The sequence below is a fragment of the Trichechus manatus genome, unplaced genomic scaffold, assembly GCF_000243295.1.
Source record: "Trichechus manatus latirostris isolate Lorelei unplaced genomic scaffold, TriManLat1.0 scaffold00048, whole genome shotgun sequence".
In the NCBI taxonomy this organism is placed as follows: domain Eukaryota; kingdom Metazoa; phylum Chordata; class Mammalia; order Sirenia; family Trichechidae; genus Trichechus; species Trichechus manatus.
The window spans coordinates 5,438,305-5,462,436 of record NW_004443984.1 but is presented as its reverse complement, the minus strand read 5'-3'; the positions used below and the strand labels follow the sequence as shown (position 1 = coordinate 5,462,436).

General features: G+C 44.3%; 1 protein-coding gene across 1 annotated transcript in view; it reads right to left on the bottom strand.

The window, feature by feature from the left end:
• The window catches only part of LOC101346654 (methylosome subunit pICln-like), a 100,335-nt gene that overhangs the window by 50,444 nt on the left and 25,759 nt on the right, over positions 1-24,132 (bottom strand). Inside the window, 3 exon segments of the mRNA XM_012555740.2 lie at positions 4,274-4,356; positions 5,556-5,659; positions 5,845-5,904. Coding sequence (XP_012411194.1) covers positions 4,274-4,356; positions 5,556-5,659; positions 5,845-5,904 — 247 coding nt within the window.

Below are 24,132 nucleotides of genomic sequence, written 5' to 3'. Positions count from 1 at the left end.
ACCAAGATAGCAGTGGTGGGAGCAGAGCGCATCCTTTGGACCTGAGGTTCCTATGCTGAGATGCTCCCAGACCAAGGGAAGACTGCTAACAAGGATGTTCCTCCAGAGCTGACAGAGAGAGAAAGCCTTCCCCTGACGCCGGCGCTCTGAATTCAGACTTCTAGCCTACTGAATTGTGAGAGAATAAACTTCTCTCTGTTAAAGCCATCCACTTGTGGTATTTCTGTTATAGCAGCACTAGATGACTAAGATAAGCATTTACTACAGGACAGGTGCTGGGCCAAGCAATGTGTGTGCCATGTCTCACTTGATCTCAACATCACCCTGTCTGAGCTGGGTATTGTGATACCTCTTAACGGATGAAAAAGTGAGACCCAGAGAGGTTATTTGTCCCAGATCACATAGCTACTAAGTAGCCAAACTAGGATTTGAACCCAAATTTCTCTGACCTCAAAGCCAAGGATGTTTCCTTCCCATTTTGTTATCCTCTTTTCTATGCTGAAGAAAGTAGGGGAGGGTGTTTCACAGAGTCAGGGGTGGGGGTTACACTGGTTGGGGAGAGAAGGGAGCTGGGAAGAGAAGAGAGTGAGGAATAAAGGCCAGAGAAAACATATAAATGGTGAATTATGATCATATAAAGATGTCACTTTGATGACTAAGGTGTACCTGACCCAAGCCATGGTCTTTTCAATTGCCTCATATGCATGCGAAAGCTGGACAATGAATAAGGAAGACAGAAGAACTGAAATTCAAATTGTGGTGCTGGTGAAGAATATTGAATATACCATGGACTGCTAAAAGAATGAACAAGTCAGAAGAAATACAACCAGAACGCTCCTTAGAACCAAGGTTGGTGGGGCTTCAGCTCACTTACTTTGGACATGTCATCAAGAAAGACGAATTGCTAGAAAAAAACATCAAGCTTGGTAAAGTAGAGGGTGAGCAAAAACAAAGGAAACCCTCAGTGAGATGGACTGACACAGTAGCTTCAACAACGGGCTCAAACATACCAAGGATCATGAAGATGGCATAGCACTGAACAATGTTTCGTTCTGTTATACGAACGAAAGGTATATCATAAGGTTGCCATGAGTCAGAGCTGACTCAGCGGCAACTAATGACAACAACCTTGATTGAAGCAGGAGTGGTAACATGGCAAGTGTTTTTCAATACCTTTTTATTAAAGTGTAATATACACACATGTAGGAAAGCTTAATATACCTTACAGAAAAGTACCGATCATGACTTTTCATAAACGCAACTCCTCCTTCAGCACCTAGATCAAAGAGCAGAACCTTTCTAGTACCCCAGACACCTCTTTCTCATGCCCCCCATCCTGATCACTGTCCTGACGTCTAATCTCACCCATCGATTGTGCATAGTTTTGTCCTTTGGCTAAATGAAATTACACGTCATGTATTCTTTTGTGTCCGGCTTTTATCACCCAACCTCATGTTTCTGTATGGCAAGTGTGTTTTTCAACATTTTATTATGAAAATTTTCAAACATGCAGAAAAGTTGAAAGAATTTTACAGTGAACACCCACAAACCTACCACTTAGATTCTACTACAAACATTTTATTGCACCTGCTTTTCTTTCATACAAGCAACCCCTCTAACCATTAATTACTCCATCTATTTTATTGTGCTTTTCAAAGCAAGTTGCAGACACTGGTGTACTTCCCTTTAAATACTTCAGCACGCATGTCATTAACTAGAGTTCAATATTTGTTCACAAGTTTTTCCTTTGGATATAAATTTATATACAATGAAATGTACAGATCTTAAGTGTACATCTGTTTAGTTTTGACAAGTGCTTATACCTGTGTAACCCCACACTCTGTAAAAATATAGAACATCCCCATCACCCCAGAAATTCTTTCATTTCCATTCCCAGTCAATACTCATACTCACCATCACCAACCCCACCCCCAGGAGGCAACCACTGTTCTGATATTTTTCTATGATAGATTAGTTTTTTGTGTTCTAGAAGCATATAAATGGAACCATACTGTATATACTCTTTATGTAAGGTTTCTTTCACTCAATATAATGTTTTTGAGATTCCATATTACTATATATATGTCAGTAATTTGCTCCTTTTTATTGTTGAGTAGTATTCTAGTATATAAATATAGCACATTTTGTTTATCCATTCTTTCTCCTATTGAAAAATGCCTGGGCTGTTGCCAGTTTTGGAGTATTATGAATAAAGGTGCTATGAATATTCCCATACAAGTCTTTTTGTGAACATAAGCACAGCCAGAATGCTCATTAGAAGGGTGGATGGTAAGACCTCATCTTACATACTTTGGGCATCAGGAGGGATCAGTCCCCGGAGAAGGACATCATGCTTGGTTAAGTAAAGGGTCAGCAAAAAAGAGGAAGACCCTCAACAAGATGGATTGACACAGTGGCTGCAACAATAAACTCAAGCATAACAATGATTGTGAGGATGATGCAGGACCAAGCAGTGTTTTGTTCTGTTGTACATACGATCGCTATGAGTTGGAATCAACTTGATGGCACCTAACAACAACAACAACAGTGCTTTCATTTCTCTTGAGTAAATACGTAGGAGAGGAATATCTGGGTCACAGAGTAGGTGTATGTTTAATTTTATAAAAATCTGACAGATCCTTTTCCAAAGTAGTTGCACAATTTTTTATTACCATCAACAGTGAGTGAGAGTTCCAGTTGCTCCACAAGCTTCTCAACATTTGGTGTTGTCATTGTTTTCTGGTGGGTGCATAGTAGTATCTCATTGTGATTTTGCACTTCTGTGAAAAAGCACCTTTTCCTTCAGGTGAACACAGCTCCTTGCCAAGATGCACAGCTCAGGGAGCAGAGTATATGCTCTCTTGTGCAGAGTACAACCTGCCCAGCTGTTCATGGCAGCCCTGCTTCTGACCTCCCTGCCTAAATGCAGTGAACAAGCCAACAGCTTTTAAAGTACCATCTTTATTTTAAAAGAAAAATAGCACTTACAATGGTTGAGAGTGGCCTCTACAATCAGACTGCCTGGGTTCAAATCCCAGTCTCACCACATACTAGCTAGGTAATGATGGGTGAAACTGTTTAAGATTTCTAAGTCTTTATTCCCTTAAATCTACCTCATATGTTTGCTGTGAAGATTAAATGAGACAATACATGTGACTTGCTTAGCATAGTGCCTGGCACACAGTAAACACTAGTAAACATTGTTATTGTTATATCTGATGAGAAAAGTTATACATGATTCTTGTAGAAATTTTAGAAAATAAATAAACATAGAAGTTTAAAGTCACCATAGTGCCAGCACTCAAAGATAACTGTTATTAATATTTGGTGCTTTTTTCTAGTATTTTCTACGTAGAGATCTTTAAAAATATAATTGGCATCATACTATACATACAGTTTAATATCCTCTTTTCTATATTTAACTTTACATCATTAGCATCTTCTCATGACATTGCATATTCTTTGAAATTCTACTCTTAAAGGCTGTGCAATATTCTGGCAATAGATGTACCAGACTTGGAATGTGTCATACAGGTGTAAGGTGATAATGTAGCAGGTTTAAGAGCAAGAACTCTAGAAACGGCCTTGTATCCTCTTGACTACATGGGATTGTTTCCTTAGGGTATTTTTAAGGTCTTTGAGAAACATTGCCAAATTGGAGCACCATGTTAAAACCAAACCATATCTTTTCACTCTTCCCCAAATATAAAAATAAATGCATGCTGTGGAAAAAAATCAGACAATACACGAATATAAAAAATAGAAAGTGAAATCCCCTGTAATCCCACTAGTAAAGGACGCTTTGATGTACATGCTTTCAGAACTTTTTTCCAGACATATGCAACCATAGATATAGATATACTAGCAGTGGGCTCTGCAGCTTGACCAAGACAGGCTCCAGTCCTGGCTCTGCTATTTACTAGCTGTGTGACCTTAGGCAGGTTAATTAACCTCACTGTGCCTTGCTTTAAAGAGTTTTAGGCAGTTGTTTCAGGAGTGAATTTTCAAATGTCTTCAGGGCCTCCAACATTCTCAACCTGAGTAGATAGAGGATTATCCTCTAGAGCCTATTCCTGAAGCTGGGGAGTGGGGTGCCTAGCCCTTTGGACCAGACGTCCCAGCTGTGCTGCTCTCTGGAGCACCCTGGACCATGGGAAGGGTGGAACCCCTATGATTTGCCAGCATGTAGATGTTGATTCACCTGGGCAAATGGGAGAATTGCACAAATTGCCCATGCAGATGAGTGGCTCATGCCGAGTTACCCAGTGCTCACCCAGGTGGTGTTGTTACCTGGGGGCAGATGGCTGCCTGGGCCTCACTCACCACAGGGAAGCCCCAGTCACAGTCATCATGTAGCTGTGGGAGAGCATGGGGGATGCTAGTTGGAACTTCCTCAAAAAAAGGCATCACCTTCTCCAGCCCAAGAAGTCGAGCTGGGATGGTTCCCAGGGCACAGCTCACTGGACTTGTGAATATGTGGACCAAGTGCACCGTGAGGGAGGACTTCCCCAGGAAGTGCCAAATGCTGCTTCTGCATACTCACCCAGGAGTCCAGTCACGTTGGTGTTTCCATCACTTCTTTGAGTTGACCTTATTCGACAACACCAGGAAAATGGACTTTGCAATTAATTAAACAAAAATCTCAAGACAAGCTCTGTTTTGTATCTATAGATGCTCTACTGAGTTGCTTGTTCCAGGAGAAGAGAATTGGGCCACATGTTTATTTATTTACTTACCTGAACGCATTTGGCCTACTTTGCATTATGATTCATTTTTGGGAAAGGAAGATCAGATGGGACAGCATCCAAGGAGGAATCAGGTGGGATATATGAATCCTGGAATTACCTTCCCAGTAACCTCGGAAGCAGGATTCTCTTCTTTCTCCTTTACTCTCTCTCCTTCATGATGATAAGTTTCCTCCTGAGAAACCTCATTAACCTTGAACCTTTTTTAACATTTTCCACAGGTAAAGAGACTGGTCCTTTAGAGGGATGGGTGACTCCACCTTGGGTCCTCAGGAAAACCCCACAGTCTCAGGATGCAAACTCTGTAACCCCAGGCAGGTTACTTAACCTCCTCAAGCCTCAGTTTCTTCATTTGCAAAGTAAAAAGTTTCCTCCTGCAGTGTTGCTGGGTTTCAGTGAAATCATATTGCACATCATCCAGGCCTTTGCACATTCTGTTCCAACTTCCTGAAACACAGTTGTTAACACCAGTCATCCTTCTGGTCATAGCTTAAATGTTCTTCCTCATAGAACACCTCCAGCTTAGTTCAGGTCCCCAATTAAAGGCGCCCACAGTTCCTTGTACTTTTTTTCCTCACCTATCACAGCTATAATTTAAGTAGCCCTTCGTTTAATGTCTGCCTCGTGGCCTTGAATTCGAGCCCCAGAGAGGCAGAGCTGGGTCCATGGTGCTCATCTCTCTATCCTCAGCTCCTGGAGCAGGTCTTACACTTAGTGGGCACTTAGTAAACATTAGTGTCCCTTTCAGAACCCATGCAGTAGCCTCCAGACCTGAAACCTCCAACACCTACATGAGGGCCCTAGACTTACCATCTTCTGGGATAAAGGTTGGGCCAAGGCCAAGGCAGCAGTGCCAGAAGCCTTGGAGTTCAGGCCAAGTGCCTCATGGCTCTGGGCCCCAGGCTGAGGCTCCCCTAGAATTTGGGGTTCAGTCGGTTTCCTGATCTTGTGGTCAGATTAGGGGTGGGCAGGCCCTGACAGGACTGTTCTGGAGCAGAGGCCGTTGGTGCAGGCAAACCCTCTGCCTCACCCACACCACCTCGTACCCAGCGTACACACAAGCTGCCACATGCCTGGTGAAACGTGGCAGGCCACATACCCTGGCCTCCATTTTGAGAGAAGTCGAAGCCTGTGATGGAGAAGTGGCCTCCTCGGGCTCCTGTGGGAAGGGAAACTCACAGACACACTCACACCAATGCACACACATACACACGCCCACACAGACTCCACTTGGAGAAAACTCAAGGCAAGGTCCAGCCCCTGTTGTGGTTTTTCATGGGCCCAGATGTCCCTCTTTCTTGCTTTCTGAGCTGAGGCGAGGGAGAATCCTGATGTGCACAGCCCAGGGCCTCAGGGACCTGGTTGTCTGTGTGGCCTGGGGAGTTACATGGAAATAAGAATAATGTCAACAGCAGCAGCAGCCAAAGCTGCCTTTTAATGAAGACTTACTATGTGCCAGGCACTGTACTAAGGATCTCTGGTGGCACAACGATTAAGCACTTGACTGCTAATTGAAAGGTTGGCGGTTCCAACCCACCCAGCAGCTACTCAGGACAAAGAACAGGCATCTGCTCCTGTACAGATTACCACCTAGAAAACCCTATGGGTCAGATCTACTTTGTCATATGGGGTGCTATGATTTTGAAATTGACTCAACAGCACCTAACAACAACAACAGGCACTGTGCTAAGCGCTCTATACTCAACTAATATTTATTGAGGGCCTACTATGTGCCATGCACTGTGTTAAGTGCTCTATATCAGCAAAACAATGAGTCGCTGTTGAGTCGATTCCAACTCATGTTGACCCCATGTGTGTCAGAATAGAACTGTGCTCCAATGGCTGATTTTTTCAGGAGTAGATCACCAGGTCTTTCTTCCAAGGTGCCTCTGGGTAGACTCGAACCTCCAACCTTTGGGTTAGCAGCTGAGCACACTAACCGTTTGCACCACCCAGGGACTCCAAGCGCTCTACACTCAACTAATATTTATCAAGGGTCTGCTATGTGTCAGGCTCTGTTTAAGGCCCTTGGGATACAGTAATGAACAAAAGAGAGAAGAAGCCCTGCCCTTGTGCAGCTTATAGTTGGGGAAGACAGAAGATAAATGAAATAAATAAGTAACTTATATAGTAGTTTAGAAGGCGACAAGTGCTAAGGAGAAACATAAAGTAGGAAAGGAAGAGAGAAATGTGGGGTAGGGCAGATGCTGTGATTTTAAACATCATGGTGAAGAAAGACCTCCCTGACAAGGTGACCTACATCATCTCATTTAACCTTCTTAACAAGCTCTTGAAGTCATTACTACTATTGTCCCATTTTATGGATGAGGGAACTGAGGCTCAGAGAGGGGAGTGGACTTGCTCAGGATCTCTCAGCCTGTGAGGGCAGAGGTGGGAGTAGAACCCAGGCCTTCCTGATGTCAAAGCCCATGCCTTTAACCTGCCTCGAGATCCTGCCTCCTTTGTTTGCATTAGGTCTGGTCCCGCTTGCCATGGCCCTACAAGTGCAGACCCTCCCGGACCAGGAGCTATGTTCCAAACTGCATCTGCTGGGTTACTTGAGCAGGTGAGGGGAGAGGGCCAGTGAGCTAGCTGCTGTATCTCCCCAGGGCCTGGCATTCCTGCTGGGCATGTGTCTCCAAGTCAGACCTGTTTGGGCTGGACAGCCTAGCCCTTGAAAAAGTTCTTTTGTGCCTCTCAAAGGGCCTCACAAGAGGGTTAAACGCCCTCACATTAGTGCTAATTTGGGACTGACTTTCCTATTCAGCCAGTGACAAAGCCGGGTGTTTGCACAAGGGCCTGAGGAATGGGACCACACGCACTGCCAGGGAGCAGGCTCCATGCCCGCCTCCCTACTGCCCTGCCCTCCCAGGCACCTGTTTCTCTCACACGTAACTCGATCCACTGGGTTTCCGGGTCCAGTGGCTCTAGCTCTGCCCCCAAATCTGAACAAGCCTTCACCCCAGTCTCTCCCAGTAAAAGCCCTCTGGGAAGGGATGGGGGACCCATCTGCTGAAGGGCCCTTTTGGACCTTGATCCAGTTACGATTCCTATTCTCACGAACAAAATGTTTGTAATACTGCAAAATGGAAACAACCTAAATGTCCATCAAGAGGGGAAATGCTTAAATAAATGAGAGAAGATTCACACCACCCAGATATTTTAAAAGAACGAGGCGGGTCTGTGGGTACAGAAACACCAAAAGAAACACCCTTTGGTGAGGTGAAGAAAAACCTGCAAAGTTATATATCTATAGATTCCATATAGGTTAAGAGAAAAAAAAAAAAAACCCGAAATGGATGCATATCCCCTTAGATATGATTATAAACATACATAAGAGTCTGAAAAGAAACCACCAAGCTATGAATGGGGAAAGAACAATGGGCTGGAGGTGAGGTAGGAAATGAAGGGGGACTTTTCAACATTTTATGCTATCTTCTTCTGGATTGTTTTAGATATTTTTAATAATGAGAATGTACATATGTGCATGTAAAGGAGACCCGGCGGCACTGTGGTTAAGTGTTCGCCTGCTAACCAAAAGATCGTCGGTTTGAAATCACCAACTGCTGCCCAGGAGAAAGATGAGGTGGTCGGGTTTTCGTAAAGATTTACAGCCTGGAAACCCTATGGGGCAATTCTACTTTATCCTATAGGGTTGCTATGAGTGGGAATTGACTCAACAGCGATGGGTTTGGTTTGGTTATGTATATGTATACATATACATACAAAAATATACACTGACACATACCCACACATATATATGTCTATAGAGGGAGGAAAGCGGTGGTGGTTCGCTGGTAGAATTCTCCCCTTTCATGTGGGAGATCTGGGTTTGATACCTGGCCAGCGCACCTCAAACACAACCACCACCTACCTGTCAGTGGAGGCTTGTGTGTTGCTTTGATTCTGAACAGGTTTCAGCAAAGCTTCTAGCTGAAGACAGACTAGGAAGAAAGGCCTGGCAATGTACTTCCAAAAATCAGCCAATGAAAACTATATGGATCACAACAGTCCATCTGCAGCCAGTCATGGGGTTGACACAGAACCAGACAGTGTTTTGATCTGTTGCGCATGGGGTTGCTCTGAGTCGGGGGCTGACTCGACAGCAGCTACCCACAATATATAGGAAGAAGTACTTCTAATGAAGAATTCCCGTTTTGTCATATGTATACAACTTCAGACTTCCTCTCTCCCCGGATAACTCTCAATTGTGCTTTTAAAGTTCAATTTGGCCTTCTGTATGCTCCTTGGTGCCTGGGCCAGGACACTGACTTGGTGTGTGATCTTGAGTGTGTCAGTATCTGAACTCAACGTCCTCTCCCTGGCAGTCATTGTAAGAATTAAATGAAACAATGTCTGTAAAATGCCTAGCACAATGCCTGACACATAGTAGGTGCTCAAAAAGTGGCCATTGCTGTTATTATCATCATTGTCCTATGACTTTGTGTTCTGTGCACTGTGAGTGTCAACCAAGATTTAGAGGAGGGCTGCCTGCACCAGAGCCCCAGGCTGGCATCATTTTCACATACCCTTCGGCCATCCATCCCCTATTCTGGCTGTGCCCACAAAACCTGACAACAATCTGAAGGCTGAAAATGGCTGGTGATAAAACGTGTTTCTACCACCAGGCCAAATCATGACTTTTCTCCTCGGAAATGACTGCCCTCTTCTCTCTCTCCTGTCTCTCCTGTCACCTCTGGTGTGGCCCCAGGACTCCCTGGGGCTCTGCTGTCTCCTTGGGATTCCCATGAGACTGCTCAGCACGGATCCCACTGGGTTATGGTTAATAGTCGGGAACCTCAGATAGAGGACCAGGCTGGCAACTCACCCAGGGCAGGGCTGCAACTGACTCACACATGTTCCCCACGCTCAGCACAGGGCCCGGCATGGATGGGTGGCCTGTGAATGGCTGTGAGTTGAAATAAATCCACATGTTAGCATAGGGACCCTGAGTGGCCAGCGAGTTTCCCATCCCCAAACTTCCCCAACACTGAGTACAAACCAATGAACAGAGTGGGCACTCAATACATATTTGTGGAAGGGAGGAGGAAAAGGAAGAGAGGAGGAAGATTGCCTGCCCCAGTGACTGATGAGCAGACAAACCATCAACAAATGAATGCAATGGAACCATCTTAGTACCCTACCTTTTCAGACCCCACCATTGGAAAGGGAAAGTGATTAACTGAGTTGGTTGGATATATAATAGGCACTAACATAATAGGCATATTTTCTATGGACTGGCTCTGTTCTACACGTTTTACATGTATTAACTAATTTAATTGTCACACAAGTCCTAAGAGATAAGTATTAAATGAGATGCAATTGAGTTGACTCCAACTCATGGTGACTTCGACTCATGGCGACTTCATATGTGTCAGAGTAGAACTGTGCTCCATAGGGTTTTCAGTGGCTGATTTTTCAGAAGTAGATTGCTAGCGCTTTCTTCTGAATCACCTCTGGGTGGACTTGAACCACCAACCTTTTGGTTAGCAGCTTAGTTCGTTAACCATTTGTACCACCCAGGGTTCCTAAAGGTTCCCTCAATCCACACCATGTTCCTTCACACCTCTGTGCCTTCGGCCATTCTGTTCCCTCCTCCTGGAATACTCTTCCCCACCTTGGTTGCTCAGAGAATCCCATCTCTCCTAATTTAGTTCACAAGTCCTTTCTCTAAAGAGCCTTCCCTGACCACTAACCCCCTGCCTCGCCCAAAAGTGAATCAATTCTTTTTAATCTTCTCTGCTCTCCACACCTATTTAGGTGGTTACTAAGCTGTCTCTACTGCAACATATTTGTCTGTGTATGTCTCCTGACGGCTCTTTGAGGACAGGGACATGTTGTATTCGTCTCTGTGTCCCCAAGACCAAACACAAAGATTTTCAAACATTTTTAGTGGTGGAACTCTTACTTCATAAGAAAAGCTATATGGATCGCAGCACAAAACAGATACAAGAAAAGCAGTTCTTGACGGAGTGGGGAAGGGGCTGGGGGTCTCCCTGCCTGAGTGGTCATCTCAGACCTACCTGGAACTCTCTCTGGGAGACTCTGCGCCTCCCCAAAACAGTTCGAAAGCCCCTGACTCAGCACAATGCCCAGAACATAGCCATTGCTCAACGCATGCTTTTTAAATGATTTGAAGACCAAACACCTTCAGAACTTCAAAGAATGAATTCCTAAGAATGGAATTTCAGACATCTTCGCTGGGAGGAGGGAAGCACTAGGCATCAGATCCAGAGTCAGGAGTTTAAGTCCCAGTTCCGTCCCTCACTGGCTGGAGAGGTACCTCGCCTCTGTGGACCTCAGTTTTCTTACTCATAGAATGACAAGAACTCTAACACCTAGCCAGGGCATTATTTTCAGAAGGAAGGACTTTGTAACAGTAAATGCTTGCTGCATGTTAGGGATTGCGATTGTCCCTAGGTGGCCGGGCTGTGTGCCCCTTTCTTCTCCTCCAATCACATCATTCACGTCCACCTGAAAGACCATTTGTGGTCAGGATGGAGGTCAGTCTGGTATAGTGATTCGAGCACTGGTTTTGGCACCAAGGGGATCTGATCTCAGATCCTGGCTCTGACATTGACTGGCTGTGGGATTGTCTCTGAGCCTCAGTTTCCTCATGTGCCAAATGAGGTTAACAATAGCAGCTCATAGGGTAGAGGGAGCCCTGGTGGCACAGTGGTTAAGAGCTCGGCTGTTAACCAAAAGATCGGCGGTTCGAATCCACCAGCTGCTCCTTGGAAACCTTATGGGGCAGTTCTACTCTGTTCTATAGAGTTGCTATGAGTCGAAATTAACTTGGCAACAACAGATTTTTTTGATTTTATATGGTAGAGAAGACGTATAGCGTCCAGGTTAAGTATGTGGCTGGGGGCAGACAGCCCTGCTTCAAGGTCTGGCTCCCTCACTGTCTAGCCCTGACTTTAGGCAGGTTACTTAACCTCTTTGAGCCTTACTTTTTCTTTCTGGAAAAAGGCGGTAATAATACTACCCTCATAAGACTGGAACAATTAATACACATGAAGTGCTTAGAATGGTGCTTGGCACACAGTAGCCACTATATGCATATTAGTGATCGCTGTCGCCCCTTGGGGTCCTTGTGAGGATTAAATTAGATCGTTTATGAAACATAGTCAGCCCAGAGCCTGGTATACGGTAAGAGCTCAATTTACAGGAGCTGTTATCTAATATGAATTTGGCCTAAACTCAACATATTATGTATAGGCTCTTGGGGAGGGGGGAAAAAAAAAAGCTGGGCAGAAACTCCAGGGCTTGAGATCTTTCTCCGTGATCTCCTGTGAAAGGGGCAGCGGCAGCTCCCCTGTTTGGGTGGGTGCCCTGTGGGTGTGGTTCTGGGTGTGTTTTGCTGCCTGACTCAGAGAAAAGTGCCCCCTCCCACCTGCCCCCCACCCTGTCTCCCCCGGCACCCTGTGTCTGCCCATCCGTGCGGTGACCCTGTGGATCAGCAAAGATTCTATCGCTGCCCCAGGGCTGGGGGTGGCAGGAGGGGCTATAATTATGGGTTTCATTGAAATTGTGGAAATGACAAGCACCACTTTCTGCGGCTCCTCTAAGGGCCCTGTTGGGGCCCTAGCCAGCCCCTCCCACCTCTGTGTCTCCAGAAGCCAACACTCCCTACCCATCTCAAGCCACCTGTGACTGATGACTATGTGTGCTAAGTGCCTTCTATGAATTATCTCATTTAATCCTCACAAAGAGTGTTATTTCACCCATTTTACAGAAAGAAAACTGAGGCTCAGGGAGGCAATGTGACTCACACAAAAGAAAGTGGCAGCTCCAAGGTCTTTCTGGCTCCGTGGCCAATGATCTTAACCTCTACGCCAGATTGCATCCCAAACGGGGCTGGAATCTGGTTGTAATCATACAGTTAGGAAACTTGGTCTCTGGAACCCAGCAGTCCTGGCTTTGATTCTGAGCTCTGACACTGTGTGACCCTGGACAAGTCACTTCACCTCTCTGAGCCTGGGTTTCCTCCTAGGTTTGTTGTGAGGATTAAGTGAGAAAATATATGCAAGTGTCTACAAGTACCTGGGATAGATTAGGGTTCTGTGAGGGTCAGATACTCTTCTTTTACTATTGTTATTATTGCTGGGGTTGTTAAGCTTCATTTTTCAAGAGTCTTAAAAAGCACCATCTACGTAATGCAAACACCAAGGCAACAGGAAACTCTTGGTATTGGATATACCACATGTGACATTTGATAGCATATTTATCCAATTTCATCCAGATCCTGAGTCATGATAATGTGAGCTGAGTCATGAGGTTTGCATTTTGCTTCTACTAAGCCATCGAGTTACGGGTTTTCTTATAGTAAGCAATAGGATCTTTAATAGAAAGAAAATTAAACCACTCCTCCAATTTACTGTGTGAGTTGAATCCAGACAATGAACTTATCTGGTCCTTAGTTTCTCTCTAGCTGAATGTGTTGATCTTTTCCCAGGAAGTGAGTACTAATCACAGTGTGGAACCTGAACATCGCGGAAGGAAAGCAGTTTTAGAAATCCTAGGTAGTCCTGTCCTTGTTTCCCTTTTCTTTTTAATAATGTGTTTTCTCCAGCTAGTGATAAATGTCAGGGAGGGGAAGATGTGCAATAGGAAGGGCGAAAGGGAGGGGAACGTGACTTACTGATCTGGAGCACGTCACCAAGACAAACCATGGTTCTGATTTTCTCCCCTGACCCACTTCACTCTGTGGCCCAGAGCAAGTGTCGCTCTGGTGATTGGGCGATGATCACCTCCCTCAGACTTACTCACCACTCCCAGCAACGCAGGAAGGAAACACCGCACCTCACGCCTGGCATTGGGCAATCTCAAGGATCAGTCAGGCTTCCATTAACCCTAGAAATGAACCCTGAATTCCCATCTGCCAAGCCGGGCAGGTGGATTGGCCTCCAGGACCCACCACCAACCACACCGGGGCTTCATCGGATAATTTATGAGCTTCTGCACTTTGGCTGTTATTACGTGCCTCTTATTAATGAGCAGGCTTAGGATATTCAGAATTTCCTTAATTAGCATTTCCTCCTTCCTGAGTATTCTGTCTTAGGACTTTTATCAGTCATTTATAGCTTTGCAAAGTTTGACATGGTACCAGGCACAAGACAGAAGGCCTCAAGTCGGTTTTTTCTCTGGAAAGAATGAGAGGCAGGTTGGGGAATAGAAATATCCAACGTCCAGCTCATTCAGTGCACACACTGAGTTATTGAACCAGGGGGTTATTTCTGCTCAGCTTAAGGTGGGCCCTTACTCAGGGGCCATTCTGGTCCCCAGAGTGCAAACACAATACACACAGCTAACATGAAACTGAGGAGGATTTTGTATATAAATTTCTTTTTAAATTCAGAGACCTAGAAATTGGTCTCCAAAGAGAGCAAAGTAATATCTTATTCACTGCCAGTTCAGGCTTCCTATTTTCTGAGGTAAACCTGTGCGGTTGCTTTCACCAAAGGCACTTTTCCCCAGTCTCAGGCTCTCTCAAGCTGAAGTGAGTGGGGGAAGGGTTGGAGGTGAGGGGAGATAGTCCTCATCAACAAAAACTCCTTTCTTTTCTTTCTGTGGCATTTGACACACCAGCACGCTTAATAAAACAGGTGGCAGGCACAGTGGATCCAAACTGCTGATTCAGCCATGACACTTTTCTTTCATCTTGGGCCTTGACTGTTTAACAGCCATGCTTAACAAGAAGAGATGGAAGAGTTTATCTCCTTAATAAGCCACCATGCTTAATCATCTTCATCTCCCAGGGGCTGGGGGGAGGGGAGGGTCATTTCTGGTTATATTAATGATTTACCTGGTACACCTAAGAACTACTGTATTGATATAGTCATTTAAAAAAATATATAGATACAGTTTTTTGAAAAAAGAAAGTTTATCAAATAGTATTTTGTATGTGATTCCATTTTGTGGGGAAAAAAATCTTATGAATAGAAAAAGAGTTTGGAAAGCTTTCAGTGTTAGCATTGACTGGCGGAGTGATGTTTTTATACTTTTGGTTGTTTATTAATTGCCTTTTGTAACTTTTAAAAATTTCACCAGTATCATGTATCAATCACATTTGAATTCTTTTTTTTTTTAATTGAACTTATTACCCTGCTAGATTTCCCTGGTAAATCTGACACAAGTTTGGCTTAAACTGTTTCTCAGATTCAGACAAAAAAATGTCAGTAGCTTTTATACCTCCTTCTTCAATTCAGGCCCACCTCCCTCCAAGCCAAGGGAATTGAAGCTAAAGAGAAATTATCGTTCATCATTTGTGTTTGACTCTGTAGCACTATTTTTTTTTTTTTTTCCTAGACCTGGCTTCTTCCCATGATGAGAGCTGTCACAGAAGCTCACAGGGGCAGGAGTGGCTGTCTTTCCACAGCCATAAAATGTTTGGTTTCCCCTTGCCTCTGCTTTATCCTGAAAGGCCAGGGATTAGAACTGCCATATAGTTCTCAGAGGGGATTTGTTTATAAAAATTTACTGGTTAAACCTGGGTTATAGCAACCAAAACCTCAGGTGTAGAACCAGACTTCTCTCTCCCATATTTTCTAGGTCTGTGTCAGATCCTCAACAGGAGCTGGGAACAAGTAAAGCCTAAGACTGAGGCCTGGTGGGGACCCGCTCTCTGAGGTTTCTGCTGCTAAATTGCTCCACTTTCTCAAAAATGGCCTGACTCCCTCCCTACCTTAAGTTAAGCCTGGGAAGTCTTGGCATTATCTACTTTGAGGAGGGAGAGGGGTTCATTAAAAAGACCTAGAAGATCAGGCCATGTGGGAATAAAACACCGTTTTTGACTGACAAAGCTTGAAAACTTGACTTTGAAACCTCAGACAGTAGTTTCCCACGGGATGGGGAGAAAGAGCCCCCAGCCCCCCAGGCCGGGAGTCAGCTGACTGCTGGTCATCGCCCCTCGGAATGTTTTCCCTTGGCTCCCTAATGCCCACGGTTGCAAAGCACCGTAGCCTGCTTGGAGGGCCCTCTGAGCCACCCAGTGCTTCCTTGGGCCTGCTGCCCTGCTGCCATTTCGGATGAGAGGCTGCAAGCTTCAGAGGGAGGCAAGCTCCCAGGAGATTATGTACGCCCCAAGGAAGGCTTGTGTGAGGGATTAGAGGGCTTGTGTGAGGAGGAAGGCCAGGTGAAACTGGGCGTCTTTCTTTCTTTTGGAAAGGGGATGACAGAGGGGGGGATCTGCCTTCAGCTCACAGTTGACTGAAAAGGGCGTTAGGAAAGGCTTCTCAAGTCTCCTGGTAAAAGCTGTCAGACTTGGCGCACTGAGAGGAGAAAAGCTGAAGGGAGGCTGTGTGAGACAGGCCTGTGCTTTTGTATGGCTAACTTCTCCCCAGCACTCCACTATAAGAACAGAAGCTAAATCTACCAAATCTACCAGAAGGGTAGGGATACGGCTGTCTGCTTGGCACTGTCACCACAGGGCCTAGAACAGGCCAGCACATAGAGGTGCTCAATAAATATTCAAATGAACACCAGGCCCATGGTAGGCCCTCGATGAATGCAGGAATCTTGTGAAGCAGTAGTTAAGAATGAGGACATTGGAACTATGTGGATCTGGGTTCATATCCTAGCTCTGCCATTAAGAGCTATGTGGCCTTGAGCAAAGGGACCTGAATGCCCACTACATTCTTTTGCAGAGGGATTAAGTGAGAAAGCTCATGAGCAGCGTGGGGCAGCGGCCTGGTATATGGCGGGCACTCAAGACATGATAGCTTAAAAAACAACTGGGCAGCACAAAGGAAATTTAGGGTGCGTTGGAACTGTTCTGTATCTTGATTATGATGGAGGACACACAACTCTATGTATTTGTCAAAATCCATAGAACTGTATACCACAAAGAGTGAATTGTACTTTATATAAAGAAAAAAAAACCTGGATTATCTTAAAGATTCCTTCTGGTTTTATCATTGTATGGATTTCCTCAGCTGTAAGATAGAGTTGTAGTGGGGAAGGAATGATTTCATTCACATGGAACTGCATCATGGTGGGGGAAAAAAGGGCCTGTATACTCTTAGAAGTACAACCAGAATGCTCCTTAGAAGCAAGGACGGCGAGACTACGTCTCACATACTTTGGACATGTTATCGGGACGGATCAGTCCCTGGAGAAGGACATCATGCTTGGTAAAGTAGAGGGTCGCGAAAAAGAGGAGGACTCTCAATGAGATGGACTGACCCAGTGGCTGCAACAATGGGTTCAAGTATAACAATGGTTGTGAGGATGGCCCAGGACCGGGCAGTTTCATTCTGTAGTACATAGGGTCACTATGAGTCAGAACCAACTCAATGGCACCTAACAACAACAACATACTCTTAGAGCTTTATGCATTCATGCCAGTGTCTTAGTACCAACCTGCCTCCTGTTCCTTCAGGATTTACCCACAGAGTAAAAAGTGGCCAGGATGGCCAGTCAGAATCTCATTTGGTCACCTAGGGCAGAAAGACCTCGAGCTGTGCTGTCCAATATGGTAGTCACTGGCCACATGGGACTATTGAGGCTTGAAATGTGACTAGTGTGACTGAGGCAATTAATTTTAAATTTTATCTAATTTTAACTAATTACCTTTAAATGTAGAAACTGAATCAGTGTAAAATATTTTTCCATTAAACACAATTTTATTGTTCTGGTAGGACTACATTTTATTTTATTTTATTTTTATTGAGATATAATGTACATATTACAAAATTCACCATTTTACTGTGTACACTTCCGCAGTTTTGAGCATATTCACAAGGTTTTGCAACCATCATCACTAATTCCAGAACATTCTCATCATCCCTCCAAAAAACTCCACCCATTAGCAGTCACTCTCCATTCCCTCCTCACCACTAACCTACTTTCTGTTTCTATGAATTTGCCTATTTTGGACATTTCATATACATGGGACCATACAATATGTGGTCTTTTGTGTCAGCCAGGCTTCTTCACTCAGCATAATGTTTTCAAAGTTCATCCATGTTGTAGCGTGTATCAGCACTTCACTTCTTTTTATAGTGGAATAATATTCCCTTGTTCGGATATACCACATTTTGTTTATCCATTCATCAGTTGATGCACATTTGGGTTGTTTCCACTTTTTGGCGAATAAACACATTTTACTTTAACCTTTGAAAATGTAGTGTCCAAATTGAGATGTGCTGTAAATGTAAAATACACACTTGACTTCAAAGACTTATAAAAAAGAATGTAAAATACCTCGTTAATAATATATTTATATTAATTACATGCTGAAATTATATCTTTTATATATTGAGTTGGAGTCCCTGGGTGGTTGACCACAAATGGTTAACATGCTCTGCTGTTAACGGAAAGGTTAGAGGTTTGAGTCCACCCAGAGGTGCCTTGGAAGAAAGAGATCTATTTGCAAAAAATCAGCCATTGAAAACCCTATGGAGTGCGGTTCTACTCTGACCCACATGGGGTCGCCATGAGTCAGAGTTGACTTGACGGCCGCTGGTTACTGGTATATACTTAGTTAAATAAAATCTATTATCTTTTTTAAAAACTAGCTTTAAAAAAAAGGCAGAGGAGGTGGAGCTATCCAGAGATAGCGCAGGGACCCTCCCTGCAGAATCTCGTAGTTTCTCTCATACTGCCCCATTGAGGACCGGAAATGATAGGCTGGGTAGGGCCCAGCAGGAGGAACAGCTGCTTTTGGAGTCACCCTGCCTTGGCACTGAGGGGAGCTGCAGAACGGACAAGTCCAGGCAGGAGACAGTAGATGGTTTTGCCCCTGGGAGGGGACCTGAGACTGGAATTATGGGACAAAAGGGGTAATTGGAGCGGCCAATGACAACAAAGCCTTTTCCTGGCATCTGGCCTGTGCCCGGCCACAGAGTTGCTCAGCTCTTTTTACTCAAGCGCCCACAAGCTCCTTGGCGGCTCAAGTCCATGGCTCTCCCTAGCCAAGAAGCAAGGGCAGCTCTTTGAGAGGCTTCATTACCTCTGGGCACCAGGTGGGCTGGTGCCTGGGCAGCCATCAGGAGGCTGGAGCTCAGGCCCTGCTGTCACTAACTTGCTGTGTGTCCTTGGGCAAGTTCCTTCTGCTTTCTGGGCCTTGATTTCCTCGTAGGTCAGATGAGGGAAATGGATTAGATAATCTACAAGGAGTCTTCCAGCTCTGACATTTGAGGGTTCTGAAAATAGTCCAAGTCCTGGCTTTATCCTTACCAGCTGTGTAACTTTGTGCAAAACTCTTTATTTCTCTGCACCGTGCTCCCTTATCTTTAAAACGGAGTCAGTAATAAATAGCTTCCTCACAGGGTTACCTTAAGGTTCAAATGAGATAGCTGTTGCTGACCTTCAGTGTTTACTATGCACCAAGCACTATCCTAAATGCTGTACACTGATGAGTGTATTTAATCCTCCCAGCAAACCCCCTGAGGTAGGTATTATTAATTCCATTGCCCAAATTCACACAGTGGGAATGTGACAGAGCAAGGGTTTGAACCCAGCTTGTCCAGAGTCTCTGCCCTTAGCCACCAGGCTAACCTGCCTCTAGCACAGGTAGGTGGCATATTAAGTCCTCAATACACAGTGAAACCTGTGAAAGCCGGAACTCAACGGGACTGCTTTGTTTTTCTGCCCTTGACAGGGTGTAGTCACCACTTTTCTATCACTCTCTATTTAGTGGAAAATATTTGAATTTTCCTTTTCTGACCGGTTTCTGCCTTATACAGGTTCTGGCTTTCGCAGATTTTACTGGTTGTTGGAAAGGGGAGGGAACCAGAATTACATGATTGCTAAAATATCTCTGGTGAAAACACTACTATTCTCTCCATTAAACAGATGAGGACACTAAGCCCAGAAAGATGAAGTGATGTGCCCTGGGCCACTGCCAAAATAGTGACAGCACGAAACCCAGGTATCCTGGCTCAAAACGCCCTTTTTGTTGCTGGGTGCCGTCTGGTCTGAGTCGTTCTCGACTCAGCGTTTGAAACCTGAGTGGATCTCAATTTATGCGTGCAAATCTGCTGGCAGATAAACAGCCCCAACCCAGGCTGATCTCAGAACTTATCACTTGGCTGATTAATATCTGAATATCAGGGCAGTGCTTCTGGAAATGCCTTTGCCTTCCTCTGTGCACAGTCTCCGTATTTCATCCAGATAAAATTCTTAATCGTCAGGTTTTGCTTTTACTAAGAATTGACTGTCCAGGGCACTTAAAAGTCACTCTTGGCTTCTAAGACTCAGTTCAAATATTTGACTGTCTCCCGTGAGCAGGGAGCCCTGGCGGCACAGAGGTTAAGAGCTCAGGCTGCTAATCAAAATGTAGATCGACTTGCCAGCAACAGCTTCGGTTGTTTTGTTTCTTTTTTACTGTGAGCAGAGCAATGCGCTAGGCATGGACGATACACAGAGATGAAGGAACTACCTCCCCACCCTGCCCTCCGGGAGTTCCCAGTTGGATCAGGCCGATAGAAGATATTTCCTTGCTCAAGAGTAATTGCTTGGAGATTGAAAAAAAAAAAAAAAAAGATAAGACGCAGTGATGGTGATGGTGCAGGGGAACAGTCATTCTCATTCCTTGCTATTGAGAAAGATGCCTGGTGCAATCTTTCTGGAGGGCAGTTGGGTAACATGTATCAAAATCATAAAACTGTGCCTACCTTTAAAACCCTGAAATTCTACTTCTTACAACTGACCCCAAGGAAATAATTATGGCTGGTGACTAAGATTTAGCCATAATTATGTCCATGCAGCATTGTGTATAATAACAAAATACTGGATATATAACTCAATGTCCATCGTGGGGGACTGTTTAAATGAGGCACGAGTCTTCCATACAAAGATCATCGTAGAATATTTAACAGCTGGAAAGAGGTTCACATTGTTGCCTAGTGGGGCAAAAGGACATGTTACAAACAGTATCTACAGTGTGATGGCAATTTTTTGTTGTTAAGAATACATATCGGCTGTAATAAGAGCTGGCACTTATTGAGTCACTTTATAGACATTATTTCAACCTTGTAACACAGATGTGCTCTCTCTGTCTTTTTTTTCATATTTTAAATAAACTTTTAAAATCATAGGTGGCTCTTTTCATTCCCATTTTATAGTAAACTGAGGCTCAAAGTGTCTAAGAGCCCGGCTCACATGTGTATAGCTAGGATCAGAGTCCAGCTCTGTGAGCCTGTGCATTTAACCACGCTACAATGGGTCTTTCTATAAGCAGAGAAAAAGGTAGGGAAGACTGTGCAACAACATGGTGGAAAACTATGGGTATTTAATTTTTTTCTTCATTACACTTTTTTTTTTTCATTTTTTTCCTCCCAATGGGCATGAGTTGTTTTTATGATAAGAAAAAAAAAAAACACCTATTTTATTTCAAATAACACTGGCATGTTGAACGCTACAAATCAAAAAAGAACAAAAGCTTGAGAGAGCTGTTTCTGGCAGACGGTTGGTCAGGCTGAAGGTAGGGAAACTTAGTGTCTGGTCTTCAGATATACAATGGCAGGGTGGGAGGGGACGTGGGGGGCGCTTCATCCGATGCCAGCCCACCTCAGGCAGAATCCCAAAGGACAAAGGTCTGAGGTAGTGGGTTCCAGTCTTCCCATCAGCCTCTGAACTCCAAGGCCTGGTTTTCACCAGCAATTCAAAGATGGACACTCAGGTCACAGTGGCTCCCTTCATCATGTTAGAAGGATTCCAACTGCTTCATTTCAGAATGAGGTAGGCAAGCAGAAGATCAAAGCAGGCAGCAAAGGTCCTTTAAAAACAAAGGAAAGGTTCTCCCCTCCCAAGTTATCCAGGGATATCCCAGAGTCACCGTGCACGAGGGAGCTGGCAGACGCTTTTTTGTTCACTGTGATAACCGTTTATGGTGAAATTGTCAGTCACAACTGCTCTTAGAGGATGACATCCTGGGTTTCCACCATCTGAAGGAAGGGAGGAGTGGGTACTGTTATGACACCGATTTCACATGTGAGAGAACTGAGGCCAGGAGAGCTTAACTAACTTGCCCACGGCCATGCAGCTGGTAAATGGTGCAGTTGGGATTATAAATCCAAGACCCGCTCTTGCTAAGAACCCCTTTCCTGCCTCTAGAAGCTTCAAAGAGGTTAGAGCCATGGAGAGCCCCCGACACACTACACTTCTCAGCAAACATACACACACACGCACATACACACCACGTTTCATGTAAATTTTCGATTTCAGGGAAACTGTTGCTTTCAAGTCTCATGGCCAAAAAAGATCTCACATTTCTTCTGGATTTATGTGATATCACAAGCAACTACTTTGGAGGCAGTCAAGCTTAGTAACTCTGGGATCAGGCAGTCCCAGGTTTGCATCCTATTCCCAGCACGGCATGGTTTTGTGACCTTGGACGTCAGTATTCTCATTATAAAACGGAGATTGATAATAATACAGATATGCATACATGTACACAATCACACAGTGACCATAAAGTCTGCAAATACAGACACTATTATTGTGCCTATATTATAACGTAACATAACAAAACCATTCACATTTGTTATGTATATCTGCCTGTTTTCAGTTATCTCATAGGGATATATCAGAATTAAATTACATAAGAGATAGATGCAAAGAACTTAGCATACAACCTGGTATATACCAAAAAAAAAAAAAAAAAAACCCCCGTTGCATCGATTCTGACTCATAGTGACCCGATAGGACAGGGCACAACTGCCTCATAGAGTTTCCAAGGAGTACCTGGTGGATTCGAACTGTTGGCCTTTCTGTTAGCAGCCATAGCACTTAACCACGACACCACCAGGCTTTCCGCCTGGCATATAGTAGGTGGTTAATATATGATAGCTGTCATTGTTCTTTAGTTTTATGGATCTAGCCTCAACTCAGTCCCACAAATGTCTGTTCAGTGTATGCTACGTGAAGCCCTGGGGAAAGCTCAGTGTAGAGAGGAAAGCAAACAGACCCATACATGAGTAATTCCCACAGAAGACAGTCTATGTTAAGTGATGTGCTCTGCGTATAGACAAAGTGCTTTGAGAGAATAATGGACGAAGGGGTAAATTCTTGCCAGGGAGATCTGGGTGGTGAGATTTTTTTTTTTTTTTTTTTTAATTTACAGCACAGAAATGCACAGATCTTAAGTGCACAATTCAATCGGTTTTATCAAATTATGTATAAACCCATGCAGCCACCACACGAATCAAGATATAGAACACTTCCATATCCCAGAAACCCTCCTGTGCCCCTTTTGGTCAACTCCTACTCCCCAAAGGCAACCACAGTTGGGATTGGTTTCTTCATAATAGATTAATTTTGTCTGTTCTTGACCTTCATATAAATGGAAGAATTCAGAATGTCCTCTTTTGTGTCTGGCTTCTTTCACTTAACGTAAGTTGTAGGTTTTGAGCTGAGCCTCAAAGCATTGCTAGGATTGAACAAACAACAGTGAGGGTAGGGGAAGGAATTTGAGGCCAAGGGAATAGCTTGAGAAAAGGCAGGGAGAAAGATAAACATAAAATGTATTTGGGGAATGGTAAGTGTGACTAGATAAGGTATACCAAATGGGGAAGAATGAAAAAGAAGGGTGGAAAGGTAGGTAGGCTGGAGTTTTGCTTGGGAGGGTTTAAATGCTAGGCAGAGGCATGTGGACTTTCTGCTGAAGGCAGTGGGGATTTAGCAAGGGTTCCTGAGCAGGAGAGTGGCCTAATGAGATCTGTGTTTTAGAAGATACATATCTAGCCAGAGCAAGTAGCATAAAATGGAGTGGGAAGAGTTTGAAGGCTAGGAGACCAGTTATTTGGTCATTCATTCATTCATAGAGATTCCCCCTTTGTGACCAGTCAATAGTCTATTCATTCATTCTTTTACCCAAAAAATATTTACAGGGCTCTGGATTTTATTATCCATTATATCCCATCTCTGGATTTAGCTCTTTGACTAGGAAGCAAATAAAAGTTTGAAAAACCCCGTCTGCTGATTGTTTCAAATCATCTCCACCAAATTCTAGAAAATCTTGATCTTTTCTGGTAACATCCTTATCAAATCTTGTTAAGAATAGCTTCATCCCCAGAACTAGATGGTACCCGGCTACCTACCACCAATGACCGCCCTGACAGGAAACACAACAGAGAATTCCTGATGGAGCAGGAGAAAGGTGGGGTACAGAACTCAAATTCTAGTAAGAAGACCAGACTTAATGGTCTGACAGAGACTGGAGGAACCCCGGAAAGCATGGCACCCAGATTCTTTATCAGCCCAGAACTAAAACAATTTCTGAGGCCAACTCTTCAGACAGGGATTGGACTGGACTATGGGACATAAAGTGATACTCATGAGGAGTGTGCCTCTTAGCTCAAGCAGATACAAGCGACTAAATGTGCACCTTCTGTCCGGAGGTGAGATGGGAAGGCAGAGAGGGTTAGGAGCTGGTTGAATG